Source organism: Drosophila arizonae, chromosome X (genome assembly GCF_054131065.1).
Source record: "Drosophila arizonae isolate 15081-1271.41 chromosome X, UAZ_ARI_1.0, whole genome shotgun sequence".
Lineage (NCBI taxonomy): Eukaryota > Metazoa > Arthropoda > Insecta > Diptera > Drosophilidae > Drosophila > Drosophila arizonae.
In genome coordinates, this window is record NC_142927.1 from 12893318 (window position 1) to 12916129 (window position 22812).

The following is a 22812-nucleotide window of genomic DNA, read 5'->3' on the forward strand; positions in this document are numbered from 1 at the left end:
AGCTGTCAAGTGGCCGGGGCGGGCACGTTTCGAGGCTCAGTCGCCCGAAAAGGCGTCAGAAATCGTGCGCGAGTTGTGAAAAACGCGCGCGTCTCTCCAGCGACGCGTTTGAAGTCGCGCGGGGACTAGCAACAAAAAAGGGTATATATATACATACATATATATACATATATATATATATATATATGTATACTTATATATAAGAAAGAGTTGCGAAGCAGCCAACGCATCCAGCGATGCGAATCAGGAGCCGCATCAGCAACCTTTTGATGCCAGCTTCGTGCCTTAAATTGAATTATAAGAAGGTGTCACAAAAGTCAACAGTTGAGTGGTTCCGAGCTGGTCCGCCGTACCACCGCCCCCCGCCCAGCACGACCCACCTGAGTGGCCCACTTTAAAGCGAGCTCATTGAGAAAAAAAGGGTTGTCAACCACACACACACCCACACACACACACACACACACCCACACAGCGTGAGGCATTCTAGAGATTGATGTGATTTTAGGCTGAATGCGAATTGATTCAGAGTCATATTCAAAAAGTTGGCTTTAGACCTTTGCGTGGTGCGATCTGCTAAGTAATTTGATATCTTTATCTCGGCCTCAAAAGCGGCTCAAATTTTTAACGAGACTTTCAAAGCCCTTTTTCCGCCTAAGCAAAACTTTTTCTAAGAAAAAAAACCAAAAAAAAAAAAAAAATTATTAAGTAAAAAATAAAGTAAAAATAATTGCCAAAATCTGGCAAGCTTAAAAAAGAAATAAATTTGGGCTCTAAGATCTATAAATTATATATTTATTCCGCTCATTTTTTGTATATAATTCATATATCATTTAATATACTATATTTTCAAAGTAAAATAAATAAATTTGCTTCAAGTTTTTCCATTTCTTTAAAAATGTTTTGATATATATTTAAACAAGATTTTTTTTGTTTTTTTACAAAGTAAAATAAATAAATTTGCTTCAAGTTTTTCCATTTCTTTAAGCAAGATTTTTTTTTCTAAATAAATCTGTACATTATTTTGTTTATATTTAAATTAATTTGTAAGTTTCTAAATTGTTTATTTACGTGGCGTTTGCACTTCCACTTCTCAGCTTAATTTTTTTGCATTTCATTAAAAAATTTATTTATTTAAATTTTAGCAAACTTTTTTATTTAATTTTTGCTGAAGTTTTGCTTTGCAGCTTCCAGATTAAGATTGTTGACAGAGTGCGCACACACGCACTTAACACACACACGCGCACACATGCTTGAACAATGTGTGTGTGTGTGTGTGGTAAGTGACGCGTTTTGCACGCGGTTTTAAACGCGCGCACGCTTTAAATTAATTTATATGCAAATATTTGGCAGAAGGCAAATCTCTGCTAAGCCAAAAGCCTGCCACGCCCATGCACTTGAGCAAGCTCTACATACTACAGTGTATGGGTGTGCATGTGTGCGTGTCTGTCAATTCTTCTGTTTTTGTGAATTGGAAGCCAATGGAAATCGCATTAAATATTTTTCGCCTCGCGGGCACAAAAACCCAGAAATCCCCCACTACAAAAAAAAGGAAAAGCTAAACAATGAAAACTTGACGCTGAGGCGTGGTTGAAGGTGCTGGGGGCGAAGGGGGAATGCGGCTGGAGGGAGCCATCAGCCCGGCTTGCTTGTGGATATTGGTCATGTCAAACATGAAATTCAATTGTGTTTGGAATGCGAGCCAACAAAAATGGACGCAGCTCGCCAAAGAGTGCGGCATATGCGTTCACTTTTAGTAGCCGTGGATTGGGGGTGTGGGGTGGGTATGCGGTTGGGTATGGAGGCGCTGGGCTCGTTGGCAGGCGGAGGCATTGAGGCTTTGAATTTGTGCAAAAGTTTCACGTTGACATTTCCATAATAATTTTCTTTCATTTCTCTCTCTCTCTCTCTCTCTCTCTCTCTCGCTCTCTGTGTTATTGCCCCTTTTTTTTATTATTCTTTTCCGGCCACACGCAAAAATAAAAAGCAAGAAAAGTTTGCTTTGCTCTTGCCGCACGGCTGACTAACGGGACAGCAGTGCACACTCGTGTGTGTGTGTGTGTGCGTGTGTGCGTGTGCGTGTTCGTGTGTGTGTCTGGCCTGAACTCTTTTATTCACGCAGCACACACAACAACCCCCGCCCCACCCACAGCATACTGACCGCCCTTGCGGCTTTGGAGGCTTTTTTGCATATTGATGAGTCGATGATGCCAACAGCTACGCAAATTTTTTCGGGTCTAGGCGTAAATCGGGGCATACGGCGCCTCGGGGCCTTCGATGCGTTCAAAATTGAATGACAAAACGCATGGGCGGCTGTTCGACGAGCCCCGCCCGCTTTGCTTTGTCTCTGACAGCTTTCAATCCTTTGGCAAGCCAAACACACACACACACACACACACACACACACACACACACACACACACACATACACACAAACAGCACACGCACACTAAGCCCGAAAGCTGAAAATGCAAAGCAGCTCTAAAGTATTCCAAACTGTTTTCACAAGCCCAACAGCAAAAGCGAACGCCCACACGCTCCAGCCACGCCCACGCGCTCTCATGTGTCCTGCCCTTAGGACTTAGTATTTGTGTCTCAGTTCGCGTCAAAGCAGAATTGTTAACAGACCTTTATGCATATTTCATGTCTGATGACAGTGAGAGCAGAGCAACAACAACAACAACAAAAAAAAAAAAAAAAAAAAGGCTACACAGATAACAGATACCCTGTACTTAAGCGTGTGCTGCAATCGAATATTCATTAGTCATTTCTGTTTATGATGCGCAGCAGCTCAACTGTTTTCATCTGTTTCCTTGATCAACTCCGTTTACTTTCTAGCTGATATTCGTATAGATCTCTTCCAGTTTATATCGTTATCCCAAAAATAGCTTCAGCTGCCTCTTGAAACCCATATACCCTCTTGAAGTTATTTACCACTTAGGACCTGACAAAATAGAAAAAGTAAATATTTTTTCTACTTTGTAGTTAGAAATAGAAGAACCTGTCGTCGTGGGCGCTCTTCAAACGTAAACATCCACTTTTTTATGATTTTTTATTCATTTCGAATTTTTTATGAATCGATTTGAATGGGGCCAGAGGCATTGCTGAATTTTAAATTCAACATTGAAAACTATTTAAATCTAAACTTATTCAAATGAACGGAGCAAATGAAGGAATAATATGTATATATATATTTTTTTATTTATTTGTAATTATTTATTTATTTGTTCTTGTCATTGAACAAAATTTTTATTTATACATTTATGTATTTTATACTCGAATTTTAAGTTGATTTGAAATCTCTAATAAGAGTTTTTTTTTACGTATTTTATATTTTATTTGATAAACTATTTGATATTTTTAAAATTTATGAAATTCAATCTTTTTTTATAAAAATCAATTTTTATATATATACATATATATTTGGCTTTTTGTTTTTAATTTTATAGACCATACATTTTTATTGTATATAATTTTTTGAATTATTTAATATATTTTTTATATACTTGGTTAATATTTAAAATTGCATTAGATACATACATTATTAATATTTTATTTTCATATAATTATTTTGTTTGATATTTATTTATTATTTTTTTTTTTTAATTGAATTTAATATTTATATTTTTATTTTTATTTAAAGTATTTCTAATTTTTTAACTTTTATTTATTTATATTTAATATTAATTTAACATATGCTTCTAAGTTTTATTGTTTATTTGTCTTTTGTTATTCAACACCAAGTCACTTCAACTAAAATACAAAAATACTATCTAAAACATTTATATATGCATATACATATATATACATACGTATATATATACATATGTACGCTATAAAGCTCTGTTTCATTTTGTTTCTAATTACAAATGAAATTTTCGTGAATTGAATTGAAATTGAAGTCTCGAGTCTCGAGTCTCGAGTTAATGTCGATTTAACAGCTGCGAGGCTCGAACAACTCTCTGCCTACTCCAGCTGCTGCTGCTGCTCCTGCTCAGCTGCTTCTTCTCTCTTGTTGGAGACAGTCCCTTTGCCTTTGTTGTATTTGCTGTATTGTACTTAAAATGCTATTAACTCGGAACCGGGGAGCCAAATTTAAACTTGTGCGGCTTTTTGGCTTTACGGTCTTTTGGGCTGATTCTATTTTGTTTATAGATTTGCAGCGCCTTTTCTCTTCTTCTTTTTTGGTATTTCTGTGTATGCTGTTTTTTTTTTATATGCCTACTTAAAAATACATTTACACTTTAATGGCACGACAAAAAGTAGGAGGAGGAAGAGTGGGAGAAGAGGCAATGCCAGCGAGTGAACAGAACAAAAAACAAATCAAAAAGAAATTAAATGACCTTTTCACATTGCGGCGGCTTTTTCAGGCACAGCCAACAGCCGGATGAAGCAAAGGGAACACCCTGTGTATGCATGTGTGTGTGTGTATACGTGATGCTGACAAACTCGGCTATATGAAAGTCCGGCCAAGGCAACATCAAAAGGCGCTCCACAAAAAAAAAAAAAAAAAAAAAAAAAATGCAAACACAATTGGCTAATATTAGGTCTAAAATGTGTGACTCTCTCTGCATGTATGTGTATGTGTGTGTGTGTGTGTGTGGCAACTCTGTTTGCATGGAACTCAGTTCGATTGGCACCCCGAACGACAATCATTCATATTTAATGAACAGCGCTCGCTTTTCTGTATCTTTCGTTTTGGCCTTTTTCCAGCTTCGATTGATAGAAAAAATCAGCAGAAGACGATGAAGAAGAAGGAGAAGAAGAAGTAGAAGAAGAATCTGCTGTCTGCACAGTGGAAATTTTATGTGTTTTTTGGCAACTGATTGAAGAGACAGTGAGAGAGAGAGAGAGAGAGAGAAAGAGAACGACAGAGAGAGAGAGAACGAGAATGAGAGAGAGAGAGAGAGAGAGAGAGAGATAGTGGAAGAGAGAGTAGTATCTTAGGGCAAAGAGAAAGAAGCTCGAACTAAACTTGACTATCTCTATATATTTACATATATTTTGTGAAATATACATGTTTATAACTGTTTATCTATCGATTTGCCTTTTCTTCGGTTGCAACATGCAAATGGTATTTAAATACCAAATAAAATACTGTGCATGCCAAACACTTGGCTAAATGATGGAAAAGAGGCAGAAGAGTTGCCATCAAATTGGGCATGACATGGCTATGGGGATGTGGAGGGGCGTGGTGTTAGCTGGGCGTGGCAGCTGTCTGGCAGAGCAAATGGCGAACTTATAGAAATATCTGCAACGAATACAAATTCAATTCATGAATAAATTGTAATGTGTTGCCGCTGGGCTTTTGTGTGCTGCCGCTGTTTGTTCATCAGGAGGAGGCGGAGGAGGAGCAGGCGGGGGCAAGGGCCAGGGCGGCGGAGCTGTGGGCAACTGTTGCCCCATTCATCAGATCTGCGCTCTCTGCAAATATCCATCGTCATTTTGTTGCTCTCGAATAATTACAGCCGCACCACCCAACCACCGGCTGCCACCGCCCACCAATGTTGGCCCACTTAGCCACTTTTTCCCCATTCGCTCTCTTCTATATTTTCCATTCATTTTTTTTTCTTTTTATCTGGTTTTAACACGCCGCTAAGCTGCAGCTTAGTCGTCGCCGCTGAATGCTGCGACGGCAAAACTTTTTTGTTTTTCCTCTCTTTTCATTCAGCTTTGCCACGCCCCTGCCGATGGTGCTGCCCACACTCGGAGGCCTTGTGTAGACACAAGTTAATTCCTTGACAAAGTCAATGCCACAATGTCCTATCTCTCTCTCTCTCTCTCTCTCTCTCTCTCTCTCTCTCTCTCTCTCTCTCTCTCTCTCGGTCTCTGTCTCTTTCATATGCCATATGAGCTGCATCAAGTGAGCTACAAATATGAGTGTTTATTAACAAGAGCTAAAAATTAAAGGAGTGACAGAGATGCACATCGAAATAGAGAGAGACAGAGAGACACACATAGAAATAAAGAGAAAGAGAGATAGAGAGAGAGAGAGAGAGAGAGAGAGAGATAGAAATAAACAGAAAGAGAGATAGAGAGAGAGAGAGAAAGAGACAGAAATAGACAGAGAGAGAGAGAGACACATACAAAATAGAGAGAGAGGGACCGAGATGGGGAAATAGATGAAATGACAGAGAAGGGAAAAAGGGCGAGAAGGCAGGAGAGAAATAGAAATAGAGAGCGAGATAGGGAGATCTTTTATTAGTAGAACTTTAGGGTTAGCTATGGGAACATGAATTGAATAAGACCTAAGAGTAACACAACGAAACAGAGGAAAATATTAATGTTATCAGATATTATATGAGCCTTGATCAGTTGCCCAAGCCCCCAAATAGATGTAGTATGTAGTATATATAACACATACATAAAGTCTCTAGGATTAATCAAAATGGACAGAATGAGATGATTACACTCGACTAATATAGCTCCTTGCTCATTACGAACGAGTCGAAAGCGTAGTAAATGTTAATCAATGAAAAGCAACAGCTGTTCTACATTGAGAGACTGTTAAAAAGTTAACAGCTCATTAGCATAAAAAGCAACTGTTAATGCAATGTGCTGGAAGAGCTGAATAAGATATTTATGTAGCATAAATAGTACAAAAAAAAGTGTTGAACGAAGATGGAGAGAGAAACAAAGAAAGAGAGAGAGATAGATATAGATAGAAAGAGAGAAAGGAAGAGAAGGAAGCGAAAATTTGCTTTAAAGCAAATTGCCAACAAGTTGAATTCAGAGGGCGGGGCACACAGAAGGCGTGGCACGCATGAATGGAGCCTTAACAATGTTATTCAAAGCCGCTACCAGCCGGCAGGTGGCGCAATAAGCAAACACAAAATGTAGATTTTTTGACGAAAGGTGAAACCAGTTGACCAGACAACCAGACGGCCAGAGGGGGAGAGGGAGGCAGGGAGAGAAGAGAGTGTGTGTGTGAGAGGGAGATAGCTACTGTTAGTAATAGGAGGGGGCTTGAGGAAGAGGAAGAGTTACGCAAATTGCTGCGCTGGCAAAGGCAAAGGCTGTAAAATTTTATTGAGCATACCGAGTGGCAGAGGTCGTGGCGTGGCCGTAGCGACGAAGGCGTTGCCAGCGTGCGGTTGCACGGAGCAGCGAGTGCCGGCCAGAAGCGGAACCCAAAGCTGAACCGGAACGGTAACGGTAACGGCAACGGGAATTTGCAATGGCAACGGCTATAGCCCGTTGGAGCAGAAGTCAGGCAACAGCGCTGGGATATGGCCATAACGTGGCTTTGATTTGCGCTCGGCTCGAGCCGAATGCCACGCCGAAAATTTATTGTCAAGTATAAAATGTAATGGCCGCATACATAATGGACCGACAAGGGCCAAGAGGGGCAGTGGGGGCAGTGGGGGCAGAGGGTGTCGGTTGGTAACTGAAACAGTTATTTGCACTTGGCCCGGTTACGTGCCGAATCAATTGAGTGGCGGACGCAGAGACGGTGCTGGTAAGCACATAAATCATTTAAGTATTCCACAAGCTATGATTGTTGTACAGTTATGTGTGTGTGTGTGCCTGTGTGTGTGTACAGGTGTATCTGCGAGCTATGCAAAATTGTAGCGAGCAACGGCGGCCCGTTAACTGCGCCCTGTTGCTGTCCCCAGGCAATAAAATGGCTGTAAATTCCTTTTTATTTCCACTTGCCACGTAACGGTACATGCTGGGGCTTGGCAGCCTGGGGGCGTGGCACCTGCTTAGCATGCCAAATTGAGCGGGCGGCCGAGCGAGCAAGCGAGCAGAGCCAATATGCTGGCAAATTCTTTGAGCTGCGCCGCCTCAAATGACGCTGCTCCTGCCCCTGCTGCTCCTGCTGCTCCTGGTGCTACTGCTGCTGCTCCTGCTGCTCTTGCTGCTGCTGCTGCTGGCACTTCAATGATGCATATTTGATGCGTGTTTTACATAAGTCAACAACACACGCACACACACACTCGCACAACATTTGTCAGTGACAATTTTCATTAATTTAAAAAGCTAAATAAATTCGTTGGGGCACAGCCGAGCCGCAACTATTTGACGTTGAATGCCGTTGACGTTGCGCACGCCGTGAAACAACAGCGGACCATGTATCACACGCAGGCACGCAAACACACACGCACATATGTATGTGTGTCTGTGTGTTTGTGTGTAAACATGGCATTCCCACATGCCGCACACTGAGGACGCAATTCACCAAGCGGCATTTTAATGGCTCGCATATGTAAGTGGCTTTAAATGGCTCCACCCAGCAGCAGCAGCAGAAGTAGCAGGAGCAGCAGGAGCAGCAGAAGTAGCACCCACACCAACAGCTACACCTGAGCCAAAAATTTGCCTTTCGAGCAGCAGCAATTGCCAAGAGTCTGAAGAAAACAAAGTTAGCTTTGCTTAGAATACCGTTACCCTCTGTCTCTGTCTCTCTCGCTCTCCCTCGAGCAGTCGTTCTCAGTTCCTCTCAGCCGCTCTCAGTCCCTCTCTCAGCCGCGCTCTACTTCTCCCTTGCTCCCTCTTGATCTACCCACACTCATCTCATCTTCCCTTTCTTCCTCTCCTCCTTCACTCCTTCTTTACCTTTCTCTCTCTCTCTCTCTCTCTCTCTCTCTCTCTCTCCCTCTCTCTAATGCCACCTGTTATCTCTTTTTATAGCACATAAATAAGAAATTCTCCACGCAGCAACAATTTCAAAGTCTTTAAACGGTTCAGCACCCGAACCGGTTCCGTACACTGACTCAATAGTACATAAATTCTTGGCTAGCTTAACTGAATATATTCTATATGCTATATACGTGGCTTCGGTCATATAAGTCGGCATCCAAAGTTCAGCTCAAAGTCAAATCTGAAACTTTTTACATCAATCAATTTGTCTCCCATGCGAAACTCGACTTAAATGTTGCATATGAAGATTTGTAGATTGTAGAGTATCTCTTGGGTATTACAGGGTATCTCTTAGTTGAGCTCTTCTCTCTTTCTCTCTCTCTCTCTCTTTCTGTGCAACTGTGTGCGAGGTGAATGCACGCAGCGCTGGAGCAAACTTGAAACAAACTCATTAAGCGACAACATTGGCGCGATTTTTGTCGGCTCCACAAACTGTCAGAGATGACTGAGGTGCGCCTGCTAGCCCCCTAAAAGCGGGCTGGCTGACTGACTGACTCTTGCTCCTCCTCCTGCTGATGGTGCTCCTCCTGCTCCTGCTGCTGCTGCTGCTGACACGGTTACTCAACTTCCGGCGTCTACTCTTGCACAGCGGCAAAAGTTGAAGCTGGGGCGAATGTCGCATGAGAGGAGCATACTTCCTGCCAGCCCACACACACACACACGCACACACACATAGTGAAGCAGCACACCAGTTGGGGACGTGGTCGGGCGTCATATCCTTTGCCAGCATTCATGCTAATAATTTGATGGCGCCGTCGCGCAACACACAGCGTCAGGTGTAAAATATTGTTTAATGTGCGCGCACACACACACACGCACACACACACACACAGAGAGTGACACCCACACAGGCAGACATACATATGCAAATCAAAAAACAGAAGAGAGAAAACAAGATTGCGTCGCGTCGCCAACGAGGCGAATGACAACGCGGCAAAAGTAAAAACAGTTGAAAGGCATTTCATGTTGCGCTTTCATTACGCACAATTTGTAGCCGCCCCCACACACACACACACACACACACACGCACACACACCCAGACAGATACAGCTACAAACGCCTTTTTTATGTAGCTGGTTAATTTGGCTTTGATGACGCAAAGTAACACAATTTTTTATTGAATTTTATGGCATCAAATTTTTATTTGTTGTTATACAACATGAGCACACACACACACACACACGCACACACACACACCCACACACACACACCAGTTTCTTTTTATGTTCGCTATCGCAACTCACCTGCAAATTGGGCGGACAATGATCCAGCAGCTCCAGCATATGCTTTATATTCTGCGCATCCTGTATCACAAAATTCAATTCCATATCGAATTCACCGCCGACGAGCTACATGAAAAATATACCAAAAGCAAAAAAATGGGAATTTAATTAGTGTTTCACTTTTTAGACAATTAAAAATCCAATTATTTTTGAATTATTAATTTTTTTTTTTAACATTTATGATATTCAATATTCAGTTAATTGTGGTTACAAATTATTTCGTAAAGTTTCCACGGATAATTAACCTTAAAAGTGAAATCAAAAACTGTTATACGAAAAAAAAAAGTATAAAAGTTATTGCTGATAAATGGTTTCTCTAACATATGTTTATATTTTTTTATAATATAAATATATAATATATAATAAGCAATAAAAAAAAAAAAAAAAAAAAAAAAAAACCACCAAAAAAAACCTGTTATACAAAAGTATTTAAAAACTGTTTTATATACAGTAAGTTGTGGTAAGGCTCAGCGCGATTATAATCTCATATTAAATGGGCCACAAAGTGTAAAGTAAGAGAAACTGTTATACAAACGTTGTTATATGTAAAACATTCGAGAAGTTGGGCATTGTCGCTAGGCTTTTTAAGACATTGTTATACTATACTCTGGTATACTATAAACCTGTAATCGTATGGTAAAGGTAAACAATTCTCAATAAGCTAAACAAAGTTGTAGCTCCTCTTACTAATATAGTATATCAACATCTGCTTAAATTCAAACTGTTATACAAGTTTTCTTCCCTTGCAGGCATTTAGTTAGGTTATGACAAGTTAGTTAGAACGATTTTTTTATTTATTTATTTTTTTTTTTTTGGTTTAAGAATTACAATTAAAAGTATAGCTGAAAACAAACTGTTATACGAAATTATCATGTGCAAAAACTCTGACGGTATAACAGCAACTGAAGCTTAGCAGCTTAGCTACTATTACAACTTTAACTAACTTTAATGGAAAATCAAGTAAAGCAGAAAACCTTTGCACAAGGTAGATGTAGAGATTCAAATTTCACTTTAGGGTGGACCCATTCTAATTGAAGTTGGCCAAAAGCAAGGAATTCGTTACGTATTTGTATAACATTTCACTTTAAAAGAACTTAAAGAACTTACAATTCGGACAGATGAAATAAGCCTGCAAATGTTGGTCAAAAGGTGTGAGATTGGGAGGGGGTGGGGGAGGAGGAAGGGAGGGAGGGCTTTATTATGCTGGCTGTAACAATTTAGATGCCTGCAGGCATTTAGCACTGAAAGTTGTTAGGCTTTGGCTAAGTACGTATAGATGTTGGCTAGCCAGGGGGCGGTTGGGGCAGGGGCGTGTCCGAGAACGATTCCGGCAAACGCAATCAGCGCTTCTTTCACCAGCAGAGTGGGACGGGCCAAGCCGGGCCGGGCCAGGCTGGGTGGCTGCTGGGTCAGAGCAGAGCAGCAGAGAGAGTCTGTAGTAAAATTGTGGAAAGGTTCTAACTTAATTACGATAGGCCCCAGCCTCATTCTAGCTTTATAGATATACATATATATTTATACATATACATATATATATATACATGTTTTTTGACAGCCAATTGAATCGGCAATCGAATTTAGTCACCCCCACCCCCACCCCCACCCCCTTTTGAGCCGTGGAGCTTTTCGTGTCAATTCATTTGATGCTTTTTGCGCGCTTTAATAAAATCACCAAATAAATTCAATAAATTGATTTGGGTGACGCAAAAAAAAAAAAAAAAAAAAAATGGAAGAGGAATGAAGATTGAAGAAGAAGCAGACTCGACTTGCTTCCAAGTGACTCGCTCTAGTCGCTCTCCGTTAAGTCCCTGGGCTCCACGCTTTGTGTTGGTCGCTTTATTTATTTACTTTGTTTTCCTCTTCTTTTTTGTTGCCTTTGCTGTTGCTGTTACTGTTGCTGTTAGATAGGTTGGGGCTTAGTTGGCGTCTGCCAGCTGGGCGCCAGTCTCATCCCTTTATCAACACCCGTGAGCTGGCATCTCCGCATCTCCTCCTCTTGTCGCCGCCGTCGCCGTCTTCAATCTAGCCCTTAAGCCAGTTGCACTTGAGCTGCTTGATATGAACAGCTTTATAATTATGCTTGCCTTGCCCCATCTTAGCATCAACCGCAGGCTAGTGGTTGCTGTGGTGCCGCCAGACCCACACCCCCACACCCACACCCAGACCCACAGCCACCGCCTCAAGTCTCCTAGTCTCCCATTCCTCCCACGCTCAGTCGCCCAGCCTTGCCTATTGTGGTATGAAGATATCTTATCACCTGGCTCCAAATGAAATCAAAGCGACAGCTGCCGCAGCTGGGCAGCTGCTTATAATGCTAGATAAGCTGCGCGACAATGCCAACCACAGTTTCATCTGATAGACTAGACAATACCCTGGGCTGGGATAATACTGCTGTGTGGGTTATATTGAGTATAGTGGTATAGAATATATAACAGTTGGGTGATAATTGATTTGATTACTAATTGCCATGCAAATGGTATAAAACTGTTATACAACTGTTATACAGCTGTTATATTACTCTTGTAAGGCATTAGTTATTTTGACTAAAGTGTAATAGAGCTTACATTCAGGTAAGCTTTCAAACTAACTGTTATACACTTATTTCGCAATCGTTATACAAATATTACATGGCTTACACTCTTTCTAAGCAAGATCATAAGCATGTCCCATATTAAAATAAATCTATAACAGAAATAAGTGTTATACAACTGTTATATATCTGTTATACTGCTTATTTTTAGCTACTTGTCTATGAATGGGTCTATAATGGTGCTAGACACCTGCAAATAGAGCTGATATTTAACTGTTATACAGATGCACATGCTGAAAGCCTCGTCACTCGCTCAGTTTCAGAGCTCCTGCACGCACTTAAGTGAATTGCTTGCTCGGGATGGCGATAATTATTTCGAAGTCTTGTCAAAAATAAATGACATCAGCAGCGTCAAATGGCGTTTAGTGTCTCTTAAAAAACGAAAAGAAGCAAAACAATCAACAAATCATAAAAAAAAAAACGGAAAAAAAATTGAGATGAAATTCTCATTCAGATTTAAATTAAACTTTTGCGGAAAGTTTTTCTTTTCGCCTTTGCGCGGGCAAACAATTAGGCAAACTTCTCGCGCTCTTTACAAGCGTTCTAAACGCCGCTTAATTATATTCCAGTATTTTTTTTTTTTTTTTTTTTTACTTTTCGCTTCTCTTTTTAGCAATGTCGGAGACTTTAACTGAAATTCCCCAGTGGAATCGCACTCACACTGACTGTTTCTCTCTCACGCTCTCTCTCTCTCTATCTCTGTCTCCGTCTCTGCTCGCTACGCACCTTTGGCTAGCACATTTAGTCAATTTTGAGTTCATTTAAAAAGTTTTTTCGCTCTGCTTTTTTTTTTTTTGTCTCTTTCGCTGGGAGATATAGTTAAGCGAAGAGGGAGAGAGAGAGAGTGCTGGAGAAAAGTAAGAAGCAGAAGCTGTCACTGACGTTTCGCTGCTGCTTGTCACCTCGTCGCGGCAGAAGCGCTCTCAGATATGCCCAGCCCCTTGGCACTTGTTCCGCTTTCAAGCTGCGTAAGTATGTGTGTGTGTGTGTGTGTGTATGTGCGTGTCTGTGCAAGTATGTGTCGAGCTGCTTTTGCTGTGTTTCTGTCGCTTATTTAAAGTAAATTGAATTTCTATTTTATTTAAAATGCGCATTGAGACGCACTAAAAGTTCTCAAGCATTTTGTATAAGCGAGTCAAAAGGAAGCGCAGAGGGGCGGCTGGGGGCGTGGCTGGGTTGGCCAGTGGGTGGCTGTCTGATAGCAGCTGGGCCGAGGCTAGAGTTGCTGCACGCTGAAAATTTAGCGTGAAGGTGTAAAAATTACATTTAACACTCGCTGCCAAAAGCAAGTAGAAAGCGTAAAAGAGTAAGCGACAAAGAGGGAGAGAGGGTGAGAGGGTGAGGGGCAGAAGCGAGAGGGTGAAAGCCGTAGAGCGCCCTCTGTGTGCTTGGCCTTTGTATTTGACTTTCCTCATTGCTGTTGCCTTTGTTAAAGTTTTTTTTTTTTTTCTTTACTTTCATTTTATTTTATTTTTGTAATTCAATTTCACTTTGCAGGTGTCGAAGTTGACTTAAATTGCGTTAGCTTCCATTGTGAAAGGGCTAAGAGAGTGTGTGTGGGTGAGTGGGCGTGGCATTGAGGCTAGCCTGCCACAATAAAAAAGCAACCGCAGCTAACAATAGCCAAAAAGCCAGATATTTAGAAGCTGCTTAGAGCCATTGCCAAGTGAGAGAAAAATCGGAAAACGAAGGCTAGACAAAGCAAATCCGATAAAGGGAGCTGCTCTCGGCCCGTTTTCGTGTAGTCTAGTGTTACGATATGGGCGTATTTTGGGCTGTTTCAGTTTAGTCTAGAGAAACTGTAAACTAAATATACATAGACCCCCTCTCTGTCTCTCTCTCTCTCTCTCTCTCTCGCTCTCTTTCTAAAGTCGACTAATGAATACTCTACCCTGCAGACACTGCACAGCCAAGTTTAGAGTTTACATTACTCATCTGAAGATTTGCTGCAAGTCCCAGATGTTTTTGATCGTTGTGATTAACTTTTCTCCAGAGGGAACGCAATGAAAATAAACGAAGGAAATGCACAAGGAAAATACACGAATTTCCATCGCATTCCATGCAAAAATTTTGTTGTTTTTTCTACTTTTGCTTTTGACGCTGCCTGTGGCAATCAACTAACTTTTCTCTCGCTGCCAGCAGAGCTCCCCCTCTCTCACTCACTCCCACCCTCTCTCTCTCTTTCTTCTTTTCTGTATATATTATGTATACCCTATAAAAAGGAATACAGAATGTGGACGAGTTCCCGGTTTCTCCTAGCTACTTTGTCTTTTTGCGGGTAACTGCAAGTCGTGCATACCCGGTTAGAGCGCTTTTTTCATGGGCCTCAACTAGAGCTGCGTATGTGAGATGTCTGCCGCATGCTAATGCCACTCTGATGCTTTATCACAACGCTTTATCACTGTCGGTTCGTCTGCTGAATGTTTTCCCTTTCTGCCCATTTTCATGTGCAACCTCTAAAACTCACGCCCTTCGCTGACTTCGCTTGCCACCCCCTCTCTCCCTGCCTCGCCATCGCTCTCATTTGCTGTCTTTCCTATAACATACTATCGCTTGCTCTGTCTAGCGTCGTATTTTTATTTTATTCCTCTACTTTCCCTCGGCTTTTGTGGTATTTCTTTACGGCTGAGGCCGTCATTAGGGAATATTCGCAAATTTTTTGTTCTTCTTTTTCGTGGTTAAGCTTTTAAAACAGTTTTTTGAAAAGTAAACGCTGAGCCCACGGAAAACCCTTTGCCTACGCCCAACGCCCATTTCGCACGTTCGTTTCCAAAGTTGTTGTTCTGTTGCCTATTTCCTTTTTGTTTTTCCACTTCTGCTTCCCATCGGCTTTTTTTCGTGGCTTTTCTTTCATAGTCGCTTAATGGCAATGCTCCTTGCCCAAACACTTTACTTAATTTTTTCTACTTTGGCTTCTTATACTCTGTGGTTAGTTGAGACAAGTGGGGTATATTGCACTAGTCAATCAATTTTTAAGAGCTTTAGATCGTGAAGGCAATCTGTGTGATTGATCAAGCACATTTCAGCTGATGGACAGAGATGTATGCAAAACTATATCAATTATCAGTCAATCAATGATTGATAATGAACTTCATTTCTGAATAGCAATAGATTTTTATTGATTTGACCGAGTGATTGATCGATTGATTGACCAGTTTACTTACTTATTGATTGATTGCAGGTGTGGGGGGGACTGATTAGAGTATTTGATAGCTAAGTTGCAATAGATCGACAGATTGACTTTTGTATTGATCTTTTGATTGACTGATTGATTGGTATATTGATTGGTGTATGATTGCATGACTTGATCAGACATATAAGCAATTGGGCAACATATGTATTTAGTAATAGGTAACAATGATTGATCACTAATCAGTGGTCAACTGTGATCATGATTGATCAGTTGATTGATTGATGAACTAGATCGAAATTTCTCACGCACACAACTTAGTGATCGATTGACTATGATTGATTACTTTGCTTATTGATCGATCATGTACATCATATCAATCATCTCATACATAGAGTGTACTTTAGTCGTTAATTTTTCTCGAGCGAATCTTCCTATTGGATTTCATTTTTCTGTTTGGCTTGCGCTCTTTACCTTTGCTTGAGCTTCTTCTTGCTTGAACACACACACCCGCACACACACACCCACACACACGTGAGGAAATGGCTCGTTGGGGAAATTTTGTTTTCTTGGGAAACTTTTCGTTTTGTTTTTGGTATTTCCCTTTTCCTTCTTTTTTTATTGGTCTAGTGGCTAGAGGCGCCTCTTCTACAAGTAGGCGCAGTTCCCACGGTTCCCACAATTTTCGCAATTCCCACAGTTGCCGAACGCGCTCAAAGTTTTTTTCGGCTCTACGCAGTTGCAGTTGCTCGTATTTGGAATACTTTTGGTTTATTCTCTTCTCTTTTTATTTTTGCGCTAAATTACTTTTGTTTTGCTTTTTTTTTCTATTTTTTCTGAGGGAGTAGAACTGGGTGTATGTGTGCGTGTGCATATCTTTAAAGTCTGTGCGGGGCCTCATTAGGCGGCTGCGATCTAACCCTCAATTGTTGTGGGCAGCATTATTGATGACTCCTGCGTTGGCCATTAGGCAGCATTCACAATTGGGTCAGGGGCCAGCTGAATATGTGTATGTGTGTGCGTGTAGGGGTGTGTGGGTGTGTGTGTGTGGGAGCCTTAATGAATTTCATGGTCAGACCACGCCGCCCCCTCAGCCGCTTTCATCTCATTTTATTCTATTCTCTATCTTCTTTTTTTTCGTGTTCTGCTTTGCTCATCATTTATCATCACAAACAATTGCCGCTGGCTTAACATGGCCCATAATTACAGCACACACACACACACACTCGCTCACACATTGACAAGCATGCATGCGCCACGCCCACTTTGAGGCAAATGATAAAAGGATTCCTTTTGCCACACATAACTGACAGACATCAATCAGAGATTCTTTCACAATCGGCCTCAGCTGAAGGTAAAAGAGGAGCAGGAGCCAGAGCAGGAGCCAGAGCAGGAGCAGCAACAGCAGCAGGAGCAGCAGCAGCAGCAGCAGCAGGGGCAGGCATAGGAGAAGGGGTGTAGCAGGAGGCGGGGCCATGGAAGCTGCTGCGCCTTTAATCTACTTTCACGTATTTTATCTCAGTGCGCATTGCTGCATGATAAGGCCAGCATCAATATGCAAAGTTTCAGCTGCTCGACAGGAGGTTTTCCAAAACTTTTCTTTCTTACTTCTATTTTCCGCTTCTTCTGCTGTGTGTGTGTGTGTGTTTTTTACAGCAGCAGGAGCAGCAGGAGCAGCAGCAGCAGCTAGAGCTAAAGCTGATTGCGTGGGCGGCCTTTTGGGTGGCTGCACGCCAAATTGTTAAGCATAAGCATTAAAATAAATTTATGCTATAAAACAAGTAAGAACGTTGCAGTCGGGCGTTACCGACTGCGGAATACTCATTCACATCCCATCAACAATTTAGTAGTTAAGTTTCGTTCTAATACTGTAGAATATACAGGTTTTTCCGATTTGCCACGCCCCAACTGGGCGTAGACACCTCATTTTTGGTCAGTTTTTAGAAAGAGATAACGTTACCCTAACTGCAAAGTTTGAATGCTTACCCTAAAAAAATGTGAAAATTACAGGGTATTTTTCGATATGCCACGCCCCTAAAGAGGCGTAAAAATTATTTTTGGGGAATCGATAGAGGAGGCTACCAGTAACTCAACTATCCAAATTTGAAGCTTCTAGCTATTATACTTTAGGAGATATAAACTTTTGCGGCCACGCCCCCTGTGGGCGGACATATATCCGACAAAACTTTTTGGTCTTGGGTGATCAGTCCGAGTATATATACAAAATTTGTCTCTGCCATCAATAGTGTCCAAAATATAGGAGAATTTTAAAAATCACTATATCTTCAGGTCAGATTTGCCACGCCCCCAACGGGCGTAGACTTATAATTTATCTTCAGACTTTATAGAATCATACCATTAGCTGACGTGCAAAATTTCAGCATTCTAGGTTTACAACTTTAGGAGATACAGTTTTATCCGATTAGCCACGCCCCCAATGGGCGTAGATATATCCGCCATAGCTCGTGCTCTTGGGTGGTCAACGCGGACCTACATACCAAGTTTCAGCTTTCTAGCTCTTCAACAAACATAATTTCTGGTATATCGGAAAATGCATTTTCCGATTTGCCACGCCCCTAGTGGGCGGATCGGGAAAATTTTAACACTTTATAAATCGGAGATATACACGAGTATGTGTTCCAAATTTCAAGTCTCTAGCTTCAATAGCGCCGAAATAGATTGCGTTCATACGGACAGACGGACAGACGGACGGACGGACAGACGGACAGACGGACAGACGGACAGACGGACAGACGGACGGACAGCAAGACGGACATTGCACAAAACCAATATACTGATTCACTTTTGTGAATGAGTATAAAAATGGATAGTAGGAGGGGGCCAGAGGGAGTGAGAGGGAGAACAACAGCAAGTAGGCGTGGCAAGGTGGCTAGGCTAGAGGGCGGACGTTGGAAAATTGTTTATCGCCATGAAAAAGTTTTCAGTTTTCCGTTTGCAGCAGCAGCCGTTGTTTGTTTGCCGTTGTTTGTTTATTTTTCATTGCATATGTGTGTCTGTGTGTAGGTGTGTGTGTGCTTTGTCTGCTTTGAGTTTTGAGTTAATCGAAAAAGTTAATCATCGAAGTTTTGCAACACGTTAAGCAAAATGTAAGAGCGAACCCCTCCTGCCCTCTTCCCCCTTTCCACCCCCTCCCCCACAATGCTGCCACAGCTGGACAGCTGGCGCGGCCTGTCAAATGTGCATGGTCATTGGAGAGCTCGACAAATGCAAAAAAAAAAAAAAGAAAGAAAAGAAAAGAAATGGGAAAGCAAATAAAGAGCCAAGAAGCAGTGGAGGAAGTTGAAATCAAAATGAAATTCAATAAATTATTTGAGACTGGGAAATTAATGACCTAAAGTCAACGACTAAGGGCGAGTCATACAGTGGAATCCGGGTATAACGACTCCGATTATAGTGCCCGTCCATCCGGTTATAGCGACGAAAATTCAATGTCTTCATTGCTCCCCATACAAACTTATGTGAAAGGGCCGCCGTTTAGTACGTTGCAGAAACTATTTATTTCGTTATAGCCGGATTCCACTGTATATACTATAATTGTTTAATGAATCAAATATTTCAATAATTTATTGAATTTCTATTTTAGTTCTTTAGAATATAATTATACTAAAAAAATATTGAAAAATTCTACTTGATACTACAACAGTCGGGAGTATCCGACTGCTGTTTGTTAGCTGAAAGCTGTGATCTAGATATATATCTACTTAACTGATTAATATGGGTTAAATTGAAGGGCAGTTGTCTTAAGGCAAAACCTGCCTAGCCAATATCTCTATTACTACATACGTATATAGCTAGACATGATCGTAGCCATTCTTAACAATCCTGCAATAGCAAAACTGTGTCTAAGCAGTTGTCCCACTCTGGCACATGAAATCAAAGGCAGACCCAAATTGGATATATCATATATGAGTGTTAAGATTGAGAATGAATGTGAATAGAGCTGAGCAGTTGAGTGAGCCAGTCTAGCTAAATGTTTGCAAGTTAATTGCTTTTATTATGTGGATTCTTCAGCAATTCCATAAAATATTGCTCAGGTCATTATGAATCGACCGAGTTCATAGCTGAGTTGATTCTGATGGGGTTTGATGAGCTCATGGAGCACTGCTCATTTAAGGGGCGCTGCTCTTGAGGCAATGGACTTATTGTAGCTGATTTGTCTGTGACCATTCGCTGAGTTTTTCTGTGCCTAGACTCTAAGAATATTAACCGTTCCATCCCATTGCTTGATATAGGGAAGCAGAGTGAGTGAGACAAAGAGAGCTATTACCGCACTCTGGCTATGTGAGACTGAGATGGCTATTGAGGCCTTTCCCGCAGGGTCACTGAACCAAGAGAAACGGCTAGGAATGGTTTTGTTCTGAGAGACAACGGGAATCTCTGATTTGAGTAGTGAGCAAATTGACACAAACTTGAATTATTTATGCAGATAGCTGCCCATATGCTCGCTCTCTATCTCTCACTCTCCTTCTCTCTACTCTTCTCCTGTGATTTGTCACAAATTCTTAAGACTTAACTCCCTTTCAAGCTGTCACAGTTATCTTTAGTGACAAAACTCTAATTGAGCCAATGTTTGCTTTCATATATTTGACTTGTGCTCAAGCTGCTCATCTCTCTCTCTCTCTCCCTCTTTCTCTCTCTCCCTCACTTTCTGTCACTGTCTCTAGCCACATTCAGACTTTGTCTCTTTTCTATAGAGCTTGCCATAATCCTGACAGCATAAAATAATTGACTTGGATACGAATGCGGATTCGTTGTTTCACTTTAAGACATTTGTCTAGTCACCCACTCTCTCGTTCTCTCGCTCCTTCTCCCTCTCTCACTCCCTCTCGCGGCACAGACAATGACTTGGCAATAAGAGGCCTGCAGCAATCGCTCTGACACTCTCAGTGCCTACACGCAACACAATTACTTAGGCAGTCTGACAAATATTATTTTCTCCTTGACTAAATTGACTGTGCGGCTTGCCTCGCCCTTCCCCTTCCCTCGCCTACTCCCCCACTCCCATCAGCCCGTGGCCCTCTTTAGTCGTCCGCTTTGGCTACAGTTTGGCAGGCGGGCAAACATTATGGACACTTAAAAAATTTTCAATGCACATTATTTGCTGATTGATTGAGTGATTGATTACTGACTGAGCCCGAGCAGGACTCCCACGTTGTGCCTGCCCCCTGCCCCCTGCCCCCTGCTGCCAGCCACTGTCAGCAAAAGTGGCTGTCATTTGTGTGTGCCTGTCACTGGCTGCTCTCTCTCTCTCTCTCTCTCTCTCTCTCTCTCTCTCGCTCTCTGTCTTTGTGTGTGCCTTGGCATCATTTTATAGGCCGCCTTCTTCAATGAAAGCTTTACAAATTGTCATTTGAGCACACAAAGCGTCGCAGCTCCCAAACTGATGCGTCGAGTTACGAGTATTAAGTGCAGCTCCCCTTACCCAAGCCCATCCCACTCCTCTTCTTCTTCTTCTTCTTCTGCCCCTAGTCAACCCCTAGTCGAGCACATTTGCCATTTCTGAGAAGCGACGGCCATTAGTTTGCCATTGTCTGTTGCCAAGCGCCTCGGCTTTGAGCGCCAATAATTGAGCGTTAAATATGATTTAAAAACGTATAACAAAATTGCGCAGGGGCGGAGGCGTGTGTGTGTGTGTGTGTGCGTGTGTATGGGGGGCAGTGGGTGGGGCTGGCTAAAGACGAGTGCCGCAGGAATGACTAGCGTCTGCACTTGGCTTGATTGCCGACGCTTGACGCGGCAATATCAGCAGCCAAAAGACGCAGCAAAGCAAGCACATGGCCAACGGGGCATATGACACTGGCAGATACCCTGTAAAGCAGTTAAAACTGCGCCTAGGGCTGTATACATGTATAGAGTGAGTAAATCTGGGCATTTCTATTCAATAAAAGCTGAAGAAAAGGCTGCTAACTGGAGTTCTATAAAGAATGACAAAGGAGAAACTATAAATGAAGAAGAAAACTGAGTTAACTTGGCAGCAATCAATAGAAAATTTGCAGAGAAATGCCAATTACGAGTTAAGCTTGAATATATTAGTAAAAGATTCATAAAGTCAAATAAAAATTGAGTGAAAATATTATTAGAAACAGTTCAAAGTTAACTGAAGTCAAATAATAATTAGGACCTATTGGGGTACCTCGTATGGCTCTAATAAACATTATTTAAAAAAAAAATAATAATAATACTAATAATCGAGCACAAAAGGGTATACGAATCGACGCCAACGCAGACAACTGCTGCCGAGCGACTCTCTATTGCTCAATTACAGGGTATTACAACAATATTGTCGCGCATATTTCAAGCTGCTGTTCAATTTCCAAATGTGCACAATTCATGCTGAGCGCTAGCTGAGGCAGGGGACTGCAACAGCCACTGCAGCAGGAGGCGGGAGGCTGAGGGCGGGGCTGAGGGGTGGAAAGTCATAGCACTGCTTGACTGCGCTTTCAATCGCTACAAAAGGGCGACCTGCTGCCAGAGCGCACAGAGAGAGGCGAAGAGAGAGAGAGAGAGAGAGAGAGAGAGAGCGAGAGAAGTGAAATTAAGAAAATGCTCGCTGCTGTGAGAGAAATAAGAAATGTATATATACCAACATATATATAACATATATATATATATATATAGATCCATAATAAATGTAATGAAAATTGTGGCTGGGGAGTGGCGAGGGGCGTGCAGCAAGCAAATGCCCGAATGATGCAACTTACACTTGGCCAATAAATCAAGACATGCCCGACTGCCGCACAGCCAGCCGGTGCAGAGGGCCAACTCGAATGCGACATTAAGCGACAGGATATTAAACAGGCAACGCCCTGACGCCTCACATGAGCTGCCGCATCGCGGACGTCAAACAAATTGAGCGCAGCTCGCTGGGTTTAATGGCAATTTCCATAGGATCCAATGCTGATTTGTTATCGATTGCTGACACCATCGCTTGGCTTGGCTTGCCTTGCCTTGCCTTGGCTTAGCTGGGCATTGCCCAATGGCAGTCAATTCGACCGCATGGCCCAAGTGGGTTACAGCTAGCTGCTTTGTATCCTGGGCAACTAGGAAGCATCTAGAAGTTCATTTCTATCGATAGTCGTCATATGTGCGATTAACTTGATTAGGGTAAGAGAAGGAGCGATTCAAGCTCGCAGTTCAGTCCGCAAATGATT

The 22812-nt window shown here is 41.9% G+C and overlaps 1 protein-coding gene across 11 annotated transcripts in view; it reads right to left on the reverse strand.

Annotated features, from left to right (window-relative positions):
- The window catches only part of rg (A kinase anchor protein rugose), a 119511-nt gene that overhangs the window by 61267 nt on the left and 35432 nt on the right, over positions 1-22812 (reverse strand). For all 11 annotated transcript variants that reach the window (XM_089474854.1, XM_089474860.1, XM_089474858.1 and 8 more), the window contains exon 2: positions 9882-9986. In XM_089474854.1, the coding sequence (XP_089330980.1) occupies positions 9882-9986 (105 nt within the window). The remainder of the gene's footprint in view (positions 1-9881; positions 9987-22812) is intronic.